The sequence below is a fragment of the Amborella trichopoda genome, chromosome 2 (genome assembly GCF_054954075.1).
Source record: "Amborella trichopoda isolate Santa Cruz 75 chromosome 2, AtrichopodaSantaCruz75HAP2 v2.0, whole genome shotgun sequence".
NCBI classification, from domain to species: domain Eukaryota; kingdom Viridiplantae; phylum Streptophyta; class Magnoliopsida; order Amborellales; family Amborellaceae; genus Amborella; species Amborella trichopoda.
The window spans coordinates 33505486-33518369 of NC_142337.1; the positions used below are offsets into that span (position 1 = coordinate 33505486).

The window sequence follows — 12884 nt, forward strand, 5'->3', positions numbered from 1 at the left end:
CATCCACCAATGGATTTGATCACCCCTTTATCTATGGCCGAGGAAGAGAGTTGGGAAGGGGTAGAGAGAGTGAGAGAGAGTAGATGAAGGGAGGAATGGGGGGTTCCTAGGAGGTTGGTTCTGGAAGGGTTATTTTTTCTTTTGGACGATAATGATACTAGGTAAAAGATAGGAGAGAGAGAGAGAGAGAGAGATGAAATTTAGAGAGGAGAAAAAGCAACAAGGGGGTTTATGTCTCATTTTTTTTAAGTTAGAGGCAGTCCAAAGGGTTGTCGTGGACACAAGGGCTTAATTGGGTGCAAATTTATGGGGAGGGGTTGGGCATCCTTTTCCCATCTTTTTTAACCGTCAGTGACCATTAGAAGCTTCAGCCTCTGTTTAACTCATGTGATGACATAAGTTTTACTGTACCCCATAGGGGCTAACAAATCAGATAAATTCACTTAGCGATAATAGCAAATCATATGTCAACTAATGGCCTTCCTCGAAGGCCTTTTCTCCATGGAACATTCAAGGTTTGTCCTCTCATTTCTTCAAATGAATAAAGGTTCAGCAAAGTAACAATTTCTGTTTAGCAATTGGCAGATCCTCAAGTGCATGCCGGACTTCTCAATCATAAGTTGCATGAGTGCTAAATTTCACATGTTTTTCACTCTTAAGAAGTAAGATATTACCAATAGGTCATTTCAATTGCAATCACTAACTTTTAGCAGCTCCAAACATGAGCAAGAAACATAATGACGAACTATGGGTGATACACCCACCATTCATAGGACCAGACAAATAATCTTTATAGGCCCTGGTGTCAATCCCACACTAAGATCTCGCTCCAAGAAAGGTATCTTCAAGGGTTCTCTATTTTTTAACTTCTAAGACCTCGATCCCACCTCAAAGACTAAGATAACAAGCAAATAGATAATTTTCTTAATTTATAGCCAGCTAGAAATGCAACTATCCTTTTAGTGTCGTTGCATAGTATACTTGCATTGCTTGCTGGATCTAAATAAGAGATCCTTACTTTAAAGAATATATATACTCCTAGACTATATATACTCTTTTAAGGTTGTGAGCAAGATCCCCAAAGGCTGACATTGAGATCCCAAAAGGTTTCAAGATTATCCGAAAAGATTGGGATCAAGACCCCTAATATCTGGTACTTGATCCCTAAAATACGTATTGTACAGGCGCTTCCAACCACAGGGTTCTTCAAGCCTTTCACAAGCCCCCCATTCCCGATCCCAATCCCAAAAACTATGCTTCACATATTCAAAAAGAATCAAATTCCAAAGTGCGATTAGAATGATATATTAATAAATAATAACACTTTCAATTTGAAACGTCCCAAAGCCCAAGACCTATCTAGAATCCTTAAGGACATCATTTTCATCTTGTTTTCTTGATAGCATGATTGGCAAAATCAGACTCACTCCAGAACTCAGTATCAGCCAAGAGAAAGTCAGCTTGCCCTTCCACTTGGGACTCACTCAATTTCCCACGAATTAGTCAAGATGGCATTAAAACATTCCAAAAAATATCAACAATTCATAGACACTAAGGAAAATGAAAGAAATAAACTGTATATACAACATGAAAAATGAATTTAAAATCAAAATCGAATCAATTATATGAATTGAAATTGAAAAAAAAGAAGTTACACAAAATTTCGAAGCCAATCCTTCATTCTTTGTGCTCAGTGCGAATAAACACAAATGGAAACCCCCCGCCCGATTTGGGGTGCGAGTTCAGATCTAGTTGATCCGAGCTCTTGAGATTTCATGGGTGAATAGCATTTTTGAAGTAGAAATCTCACAAATTTCATATTTATTTTTAGTGGTTTTCTGTGAGAGAGAAGCCTATGACTCCATAAAGAATACAACACAATAGGCTTCAAGAACAATTTCATCCAAGATCAAGTTGCGAACAAATTGTAAATTTTTTAATTTAGCCAGAATAAAAGTCGAAACATTGAACCTCTCAAAACTGAAAAATCTGATTTTTTTTTTTTTCTTTTTTTTGTCCAATCTGATCTATTCAATGGATAGATCATGCAAAAGTTACCCTACAGCCAAAATTCCGGCTCGTTCTGATGATGAAATGAGGAGAAATAAGGAAAAGGGGGGTCTGATCCCCTCTCCCCCCCCCAACTGGACAAGTATCCTCCTGAACAACAAATGATATACAAGTAAAAGATGAAAATTTGGCCCCTGGCACCATGTGAACTAAAATAAATTAAGCAAGTGAAGTATCAGTAAAAATAATTTCAATTAGTAAGATATGTACCAATTTCAAAAGTATAATTTAAGGTTATATAGCTTACTTTTATTACTACACTGTGGCATGTCAGGATGCCAACTTATTCCTTAATGGTACACACTCATGTGGTGTCTTTCATAAAATCTACAGACGGGAAGTTATAGATGTTTGTGGAACGAGTGCGTTCCTGCTTACAGCTCTCTATCTACACCATGTACATGATGTCCAACTACGAGAAGTGCGATAAATAAACCATGAAATAGATTCTCAACTGAAATATGAAACTAACCTTGCGAGCTTCAGTATCTTTCCAAACATTGCCAGCTATCCCAAGAACAATGACTACTACCAGTTGAAATAAAAATATTGCTCCTGTCAATTTGTCAATCATGGCATCTACAGCTGTAAGTTTGGGTTCAGGTATGCCTCTGCTCATGCCTAACTTTGTCTCATTACCTGCAGATCAGAATGGTTTTATGTTGTCATTGCAATATATTAAACCAAATCTGCCAAGAAACACATCACTTCCAAAATGAGAGTGAAAGTACAAGTGGGCGTCGAACGCCCCACTTCCACATTTGATATTACTGCGTCGAAGCCACAAAGTGGAAGGGCGGCCTTCCATTCAGTATTTTTTTAGCATTAAAATGGGCCCAGTTTTGGAAGACAGCCATTCCATCAAAAATGATGGAAGGGTGGTCTTCCATAATTGTGGGAGACTCCATTACACTCCCAAAAACTCCACGCGTCAAACACACCCTTAGTGTCAACAGAATTATCCATGAGTAAACAAAAACCAACAAAATACCCAGGAGCAAAATCTTGCACATGCCATTTGGTTTACATTCAAATAACATAATTCATCTTTCTAATATGTAAACAAAACCCAAACTTCAAACCAACATTCTACTTCCTACTGTCAAGCATACCAATGATTTTTAGATAGCCAAGAAATCTAACAAGATTGCATAAGATGTAGTGCTGAACTTGCCTGTGTAAACAGCTACTCCACATGCCCATTCCGTGTTCCTCAAGTAACAAGATTGTAACAATGTATTATTGATTGTTAAGGGACACAAATCATTCTCTATAAAAGGTGGAAAGAGCCTTATATTAGCATCAAATCTTCTAATATCCTTATCTGGATAAGGGCATTCAATGACACCCTGCACGTCAAAAGAAATAAAACTATGAGTTATCAATATGACCAACACTCCCAGTTGAGGAAACCAAACAAATCACAGGTAAAGCAAATACTCAAGCTATTTGACCAAAAAAAGCATGCCTTAATTCTGTGCAACAATTCAGATGTAATTCCCGCACATGCAGAAGGAATGACCCGTGTCTTCAGATCAGTTTCACCATCAAGGGCTGCAGTCTGCACTATTCTTGAAGGGGTCCGTCACCAGATTTTTATAAAATTCACAGTTTACTTGAGCAGCACTAGGATAAAATTGCTAACTTATGATTGTTAGTTTAAAAAGCAAGTCATGTGATGCACAAAACACCAGAAATGTACTTCCATTCCCATCCAAATAGCCCAATTATACCACATACAGTATCCTGGATCCATGATATGAGCACACAATGCCAGAATCTATCTGAAAAATTGTCTAGAGGCCCTGTTTTCTTTGTGTATAAGACATGCAGTATGCACAGAAATAAAATCACATAAACATCTATCGCATAAAAATGTGCAATGTCTCAGCCGCAATAACCAAATTTTTTTTGCAATTTCTTTTTTGAACATTAACTGTCAGTAGTGCGTTAGCAATTTTTGAAATAATTCCTAGTATTTTGTTGGTAGGAACGGAAACCGAGACTAGTAGCTGAGTCACTGGTGGTGCTACCATCTTGACCTCAACCCCATCCCTAAAATTCTTTTGCAAGTTCAGAATTTATATCCAAACACTTCAAATGGGTAATGGCACATTTCCTGTACTCTTTTTTAGAATAATGAGCATTATAAGCACTTATTTTGATCCATGAAAGCCATGCTGACCCAATTTGGAGTAATCATATAGTTCATGGTCCAGAAATTAGAACCTTATAACGTACTTCAATGATTATTTTCTTAGCACATCATATTTGAAAGCTTAGCTTCAAGCACTTAGTATGCCAGTCCAACAAAGCACGAAGAAAGAGCAGAATCAAAGATTTGTCTGTGAGCAAGGAAGCAGTCTACAACCAAGGCATATGTTTATTTGTGTCAACAGGATATGATACAGATGGGCATGGGATAAGGCATGGCAACAGTTCATGATGTTTTGACCTTTGTCGGTTCACATCCTTCCTAGCTCGAAAACCTCAAATACCTACACGAAGTCCTTGCACATACGCTACAGACATGCATAGGTGCTTAAATGTATTATATGAATCAAAACCACACATAACATTACTAGAGAAGAAAATAGTGACTATTGCTCATCCACAACACCAACCTCATGACAAACAATATAAGATATTTATGATTAATAGATCTCATGTCTGGACTCCAGCACTCCATTACCGTAACTAATTTGAGTTGTAATGCATAGATGAAGACGTTTTATCAAAATAGAAGTGCTTGGAAGCAATATTCACAAGATAATACTGTTGAAGAACTCTATCAGCAACAAGAAAATACAAGAATCTTCAACAGTCAAATTTTGAAAGAAAGGCAATTGAATTCATCAGATTGGCATACAAATAAGCCGTAGATGGTGACTCTTCACAGATGCATAGCATCAATTCTAATGGAAACTACAAACATGAACAGAAGGCCGCAGGGTAGTTCAGAATTGCTCGATGGAGATTATATAGCATGACATAAGTCAGAGAACATATTTCTTACATCTTTCAACTAAATTTCGCCTGGAATGCATTTCAATAAATTTTAGCATAAGTTTTTTCATTCAAAATTCATGATGAAATCAGAAGGAGAAGTAGTTTATTCAACTATACTCACCTCGACAAAGCATACACCCTGAGGATCAGAAGTACCAATAAGAACAAGATCACATGGAACTTCATCATTCTCACGTAGCCATACTATGTTGCCAACACGAATGTTCTGCGCTTGAACCTAGAAAGAGGAAAATTTGTCAATGGTATGAGAGTAGATTCCACACTACGAGTGAAGAAGTATGTAAACATACATTAAACAAGAGTACCGAAATTAAATAGTTCGAAAACAACAGAAACAGAAAACAAAATGAATGCATATAGATGCTCTTAACATGAAAAAGTGTCACTCACTTCAAAAAAACTACATCTTCAAAAAACAGTCACATGGCTTGGCAGAAATTCATAAAACAAGATAACAGGCCATGATTCTCAATGCCCTCTGCTCAGTTCCATCCTCCTATTGCATTTTTATAACAGCTATATAAAAGACTAAAGAGGACTTCCAAGAGAACAAGCACACAAAGATACCATTCAAGGATAAAATAATCATTGGACACAGTGTAAAGGGTAAAGAACTTGCATAATTCTGGCCCATAAACTATATTCCAAGTATAGTAGAGTGGATTCACTCCCGTTTCTCCTAAATTTACAAAGTGGCTTTCATTGAATGGCACAATGTGCATTTCTCTAATGTCAGAGAAACCTTCACTTCAGTTAATATAATTGACCATCTGATTTCATCATTTAACATAATCGACCATCTGATTTTATACAAAGCAACCACCTAGAACTATGATCAGCGAGAATCATCACATTGGGGTCAAGTAAGTTCATATTTGTTAGGTAAAAGCAATGCAATTTTGGGATGAAGCATATAAATGGAATTAAACACAAAGTATTCCAAATATCCAAAATTAAGAGATAGGAACATGACAGTCGAATACATCTCCAATTATCCAACTTTCAATCATAAAATGCCTTGCACCAGAAATGAAATTACTGATCCAAAGAATTCCAATGAGCTTAGCATGTTGCTGCTTTAACTTTCATAATGCTAATATCATGAAACTATGGCAAATAACACAGTATGGTATTAAGAGTTTTAATTTCACAGAACATCAAGGATATGAGAGCAGGGAAGAAAATGGTACGTATACAGAAGACTGAAACAAATGTTAATGTAACCAAACCAATGAGTAACAACACCATAGTCTTTTGAATACAAAAACACTAAATACCAAAACATTGCCACCATAACCAAATATCTGAACGAAGGTATCCATTGGGGAACCCCAACTGATTATTCAGGAGATAATAACAGAGTAAGTACAGGAAAAAGATACATACACGTGTTCTAGTTCCCTGCTTTACAACCCATACTTCTTTTTCATTGGCTTGCTTGTCGGAGAGATATCTGTTGTAGTCATCCCAGGCCTCTTTTGTGGCTGAGACTGCAAATATAAAGATGAGTGGACCCCATGTACTTGCAGGATTGACAGGTGTTATAAGCGGCCATAATTGAAGGCATGCAATCAGCAGGAAGTACTTGTTCATGAACCGACTGGTATACACAAAGAAAAGAGTGTTATTTAAAACTATTATTTTTAAGGGCACACCATGCATGATCCACTATGAGGCAGGTGTCAAATAATAAGTACCATAAGAACATTCTTTTTAGAGAAAAATCATCAATTTCCTAATATCCATCCAACCCAAATGTCTGCCCCAAATGTAAGCGCAAGCATACACAGAAATCATGCACAGTTTATGAATTACTCAAGGATAGCAAAGTCCAACTACCCAACAGATAAATGAGGTCAACTGCAACAAGCAATTAATGCAACACAAAAATGAAACAATGCACAATCCAAAAAATCGTTAACAGCATAAGAGAAAGAAAACATTCTGAAGAAAATCTAAGTTTGCATTCGCCATACAGTCCAGCCATAATGTCCTTGATATTTTTAATATATGTCATTATGGTCATGGATCCACCAGATGCCATATTAACACAAGAAAAATGGTTTAGGCAACAAGAAGGATTTCGTAGATTTCTGAATGGGATCATATTCATTGATCCTAGAAACTTTTCCTCTAACCAAAGTAGTCAACAAAACATTATCATACATTTGAAGCCGATGACTGTTAATTTCTGAAGTATTTCAGGAGATTCCAATGCATGCTATGTTCAATTATTATAAGCCATAATCTTAAGTAAGCGAACCACCTTTCATGAACTACAAACTTCACCACAGGTCTGGCTGATACATTATGCTATAATGCAAAAAGAACAGAAATTCAAAGGGAAAAGGATGAGCCTCTCCCTCCATACACATGGACTAAATAGCCCTGCCACTTGGACACCCTTTGCCTCCAGGTCTAAATTTTTGGCCAAGGACACCAAAAGCTCATTGTAAAATTACTATTCTTCCCTTAAAAAAATAAAAAAGAGAAAAATAGTGACTAAAAAGAAGAAAACCAATTTCGCAATCCCCCCTGGGTCCCCTCTTTCTCATTCTAAACCAAGTACCCAAAATATCAGCCCAATCTCTTCCAGACTTGATTTGGCAGAAATCACCTAGTTATTGCTGAAAAGAGTTCAATGGCCAGAATGCCGTGAACAAGACTGCCAGAAAAATAGAAGAGAAACAAATTGGGACCTGCTTATTGCAGGAAAGTAATCAGAGTTTTGTTGGAATTTGGCATCAACGGATTCTTCAACCATAGCTTCGTAATGTATTGGCTAACAGAGCACCCATCAATTGTAAACTCTCTCTCTCTCTGATTTCTCCCCATTTTCTGGTCTTTGCAAAAGTTTTAATCATCTTATTTCATCTCAGAATACCACAATTTTCTAGCCAATTCCCAAACTTTTTCCGGCACAAGAATTTGGAATTCCCGCCCTCTAGTATTTTGAACTCAATAGAACTCCTGATATTCAGCCAGAAATATCCTTAACAACCGGCCTCCCAAAGGTAGTTACACATCCAGTCTTTATTGAAGTTGGGTAGGACACATGTTTCAAATGTCTTCCTCTATCAAAAATGTTATATTCCTAACAAAAAGAAATAAGAAGGTTGAAAGCTCTTTGTAATTTTCATTCTCACATTACGATAAGTCCTCCAATAAACTAAATCTAGATGTTTTCGTTTAACTTGTAAAGAAAGTGATATTCTAGGTTGAGTTCTAGTGACTTGTTCAAACAAAAGTTTTAGACTTCAAAATTTAAATCTCACAAACCCATAAAGCAATGATTCTACGATGATCTAATGATATTTAAAATGGACTTTCCAAATGTTAACGAGATTGTATATCAGTTGTGCTTTAACTGCATAGGAATCACAGGAGTGACATAATCATTGAGTAAAGCAACAAGGATCACCTGAACTGCTCCCATAGATTTTTTGGAAGAAAATTCAACAGTGTATATTTTCTGTTTGATATTCGGTTGTCACAATAAAGATCCAAAGTCAAGTCACTATCATTGATGTAGATGCACCGCCTCATCTTCGACTAAGAGCCCACGCTTCAAAAATTATCCTACAATACTCAACCATGACATGAAATATTACTCAAGCACTTCATAACAATTGCCTTCACAGGGAGACAGCCCCTCATGAAATAGGCTTTCAAGTCCTGCACCAGAATAGCCACAGTTCACAAAAGTCATGAGACAAACAGGTCAAAGAAGTGTGGTTACATATGATGATCAATATCAAAAAACATTTAATAATAACTGATGCAAACTATGTTTTGTCAATTAATGAATGATGTAATCATCACTTCTAATACCAGGTTCTCGTCAGTGTAACACTGGAAAAATGTATTTACAACGCAGCTTGAGAGAGAATAGTACTCCATAAGCACCCTATATTCTATGCAGATAAAATGATTCAAACATAAATTACCCAAATAATAACAAGAGATTGCCCCACATCCAATCAGTCAGCTATGGACCGCATAAAATGAACCATCCTATCAAGAATCATATATCGATTTTATCATTTCTTCACACTGTTACAGAACCAAGTTTTCTTTCAGTTCCTTGAGCACAATTAGCCCACCAATTCCCATATTATAGAAAAAAAAAGTAGCACGCCACGAAAACAAGATGTAAGTTAATACAGATCCCTGAAACTCTTCTGCATCAAAATTTCAACGGAGAAAATGAAAGAGAGAATATCGAAACAAAGCCTCGAAAAATGCCCCAAAGCTGAGAATTAAGGCACTTAAATCTATTCAAGTCGCGCCGATCAATTGGAATCCGAATGCTCTCACACTAGATTCTCTCACATTAGATTCATTTCTAGGAGCAGAAAATACGGACCAAGTAGAACCAAACAAAGGGGAGGAAAAGAAAACCTTAGCCTAGAGACGCACAATCAATAGATTGAAGAAGAAAGGAGGAAATGAAAGACGTACAGCATTCCTTGGGTAGAGAAAGGAGTTTTAATGGAGATCTCCCGGTTCGGTTAGGGGGGTGCGCGCGGTACCTGCAAAATGCCGAGAGTCTCGTTGGACTTCATAAAATGGAACGCCGGGGTGACTTCTCAAGTCCCTAGCTAAAATGTAAAAGCGAATCCTTTATGTAGTATATTCGAGAGCCATGGTTTAAAAAGCGGATCGGTGACCTGAATCGGTGACCCGGATCGGGCACTGTAAAAATAGATCTGGATCGGTCAATCGGCGATTTGAATCGAAAATCAGGTGAATCGGTCAGAATAAAGTTTCAAAAAAATTCGAAAAAATTATTAAAATTTATTATAAATATTTTTTTTTAGGAATTTAATAAAAAATGAGGGTACTCCATTAAGAATTTTCATATTTTTATATGAATATGCGAATATTAATATGTTTTTTCCCTGCATGAACTACTATTCAGCATTTAATTTACATCACACAAAAAGATAAACATAGAATTATCAAGGAATAAGTATATCAACATACATGGACTACAATAAAGCATACAATTAGTAACATAAGATCTAAAAATAAAATGATAGACGACCTTGTTATTCTTCTTGGTCACATTGGTGCCATTGATTGAATTCGTTTAACAATTCATTGATTCGATCTAAAAACGAATCATCGATATTAGCAAGCGTCTGACTATACCCAAATCCCCGAGTGTTAGTGTTTTGTTGTGTTCCCAATCCAAAATCCCCGAAGCTTGTCCATCCTTCATGTTCACCTACACTGTCGTGCTCATCCCTACACTGTTGCTGATGGCCTCAGAATCATCATCTCTCTCATTTTCTCTTAAACCCCCTTCTCGCTCTCCCTCATTAGGTGCAATATCACCGACATCTCCGACGAATTGTGGATACGTTGGCTGGTTGCTTCCTCTTTCATGTTGTTCATCACCTTCTTCAAGATCTTCCTCACTGATAGCCTCAAGGAACGCTCTCTTGTGCAACACTGGCTCCTCCTCTTTTACTACCCATTAGTCTGCTGTGTCTGTGACAAATATTATGTCTAAGTCTATCAGCCCATAGTCTTCAAGCTTCCTTTTTATTTGTCGCTCTCGGAGGTTTAAATTATAATGAACGTACACTAGTTTATAAAGCTTCTCAGAAGCAAGTCGATTCCTCCTAGTAGTGTGCAACCATTAATACGTACTCCAGTTGTGCTCATAGCCAGTAGCAGAACATGTCTGGGAGAGCACCTTGATTGCTATCATCTTTAAGTGATGTGCATCAGTACCAATATATCTCCCACCATTCAGCTGGATTAAAATGCAAAAAGCATTATAAGGGCAAGAACAATTCATAAGATTAAATATATGAATGAACAAAATATTAGCGAGAGGATAACCTAGATCCATCATAGTTCGAGAATTCCTAGCAAGTCTAGTTCTGAAGAATCCTATAGCATCCCTATACATAGCAAGCTAAAACAAATGTATTTCGTTTTAGCGCATTATTCCTCACAAATATAACAACTCAATGAAGTTCTTACCCAAACATTAAATAATACCTCTTGTATTGCTGCTACTTAGTTTCGATGGCTTCTCTGCAACCTTGTAATAATGTATCTGACCCCTTCCATAATCTTATAGGGATATTCAGGTATCAAATAGAAAATTTTTGGGTTGAAGTAGTAACCTACAAAATATATAAATAGAAAAATATCATTTATAATTTCATTAAAAAATGATTTAAAATGAAACATTGTAATGATATAAATATATATTTACCAGCATAATGAATTGGACGTCCAAATTTGGTGTTCCACCTCCTTTCTATAATCTCGATCACTTTGCTAGCAAAACTACATTTCTCTCCAATAGCTAATTTCGCCCTCTCAATACCTTCATAAAGGATACCCATGGTAGCTTTCTTGTCAGCATCCACCATTTTTAACACCGTGACCAAAGGGGCAGTGGCCTCTATAACACTGGAACATCGACACCAGAACCGCCTATTTGAGACTATGTTGTCCACTTTTATACCAGTACTGAACTTTGAGAGGCGGTCATTTAACCACTCTTCACAGGTAAACAATCTCTTTAATGCACCTTCAGATTCTCGAATGGAGTCCACAGCTAAGTAATCGGTTGCAAAGCGGGTTATGACAGGCCTGATTATCTCTTTTTTCTTAGAGTGTTCTCTAAACAGAAATAAAATTTTAGAGTGGTTGTATATAAATCTCGACACCAACCTTGCTTCCTCTAGAGTCTCCTTCACAATTTTGATCTCACCGATCTCCTCTAACATAAGATCGATGCTGTGTGCAGCACACGGGGTCCATACTAGATGCTTCTTCTTATCCATCAACTTGCTGCCCGCAGAAACACATGCACGCGCATTGTCCGTAATAAACTGGACTACAGACTTATCTCCCACCTCCTCCACTATCTGATCATATAGTCGTACGTAGAAGTTTGCATCCTTCTTCGTCCCTGATACTACTTTGCTAGACAAAAAAGCTGTACCTTTTGGGGAATAGGCCAAGAAGTTTAAAAACTCCTTTTTGCTAACTTTTTTCGACCAACCATTACTCATGAGAGTACTGCCTGTCCTTGGCCAACTCTGTTTATATTCTTCAATCCACTTTATAACTTCCTCCACCTCTTCATCTGGTATTGGCCCACTGAGCTCATATGCCGTCGGGGGTTTTACCCCAAGCTCGACTCTCTGGATTGCACTGACCATAGGTAGAAAATATAGGCTATTGGCTGCATAAAAGGGAATCCCTTTATCGTAGAACCATTTGCCAACATATCTCCCCAACATGTTTCTTGTACCTTTAACCATGCCTTTTAGGGTCATATGTTGTGACTTAGGCTTTGAGAGAAATGGGTCTTTACGACCATGACCTGCAATACTAGTACTCTTAGATAACCTAGAAACAATTTCTTCAACATTTGATTCTCCTTGATACATATTGCCACCAACGCCTCCATACATAATTGAGCTGGGCCCGCCATACATGCTCGAGCTGGGCTCGCCATGCATGTCTGAGCTAGGCCCACCATGCATGTCTGAGCTAGACCCACCGGGCATTCTAAACCCACGTTCCCTCTGATATTGTTCATGTAAACTCAATCTTGTGGCTATGTCTAGGTCATTATTATATTGCTCTTGTAGGTCATTATTATATTGCTCTTCTGTATCATTCCTGCTTGATGGCGTATATAAACTAGCTATCTCCTCATTCATCCTATGTTTGGCAATTTTTTTACTTTTGTTAGCATTAAGAATTACCGCTATCTGTTTTTTTACATTACTAGGGACACTAATGCA

At 37.3% G+C, this 12884-nt stretch overlaps 1 protein-coding gene across 12 annotated transcripts in view; it reads right to left on the bottom strand.

Moving 5' to 3' along the window:
• The window catches only part of ALA2 (aminophospholipid ATPase 2), a 69470-nt gene extending 59743 nt beyond the window's left edge, over window positions 1-9727 (bottom strand). For 3 of the 12 annotated variants that reach the window (XR_002281354.2, XM_006826409.4, XM_088860033.1), the window contains exons 1-7: window positions 9562-9727; window positions 8522-8775; window positions 6487-6700; window positions 5201-5317; window positions 3539-3631; window positions 3245-3419; window positions 2543-2709 (exon numbers count right to left, since the gene is read on the bottom strand). Coding sequence is in view for 9 of the 12 variants with exons in the window: in XM_006826409.4 (XP_006826472.2) it covers window positions 2543-2709; window positions 3245-3419; window positions 3539-3631; window positions 5201-5317; window positions 6487-6700; window positions 8522-8646 (891 nt within the window). In the remaining 3 variants the exon portion in view is untranslated. Of the gene's footprint in view, window positions 1-2542; window positions 2710-3244; window positions 3420-3538; window positions 3632-5200; window positions 5318-6486; window positions 6701-8521; window positions 8776-9047 lie in introns of all 12 variants that reach the window. The other 9 variants (XR_016050545.1, XM_011630608.3, XM_088860030.1 and 6 more) reach the window with 8 other exon arrangements.
• Window positions 9728-12884: the final 3157 nt, after the last annotated feature.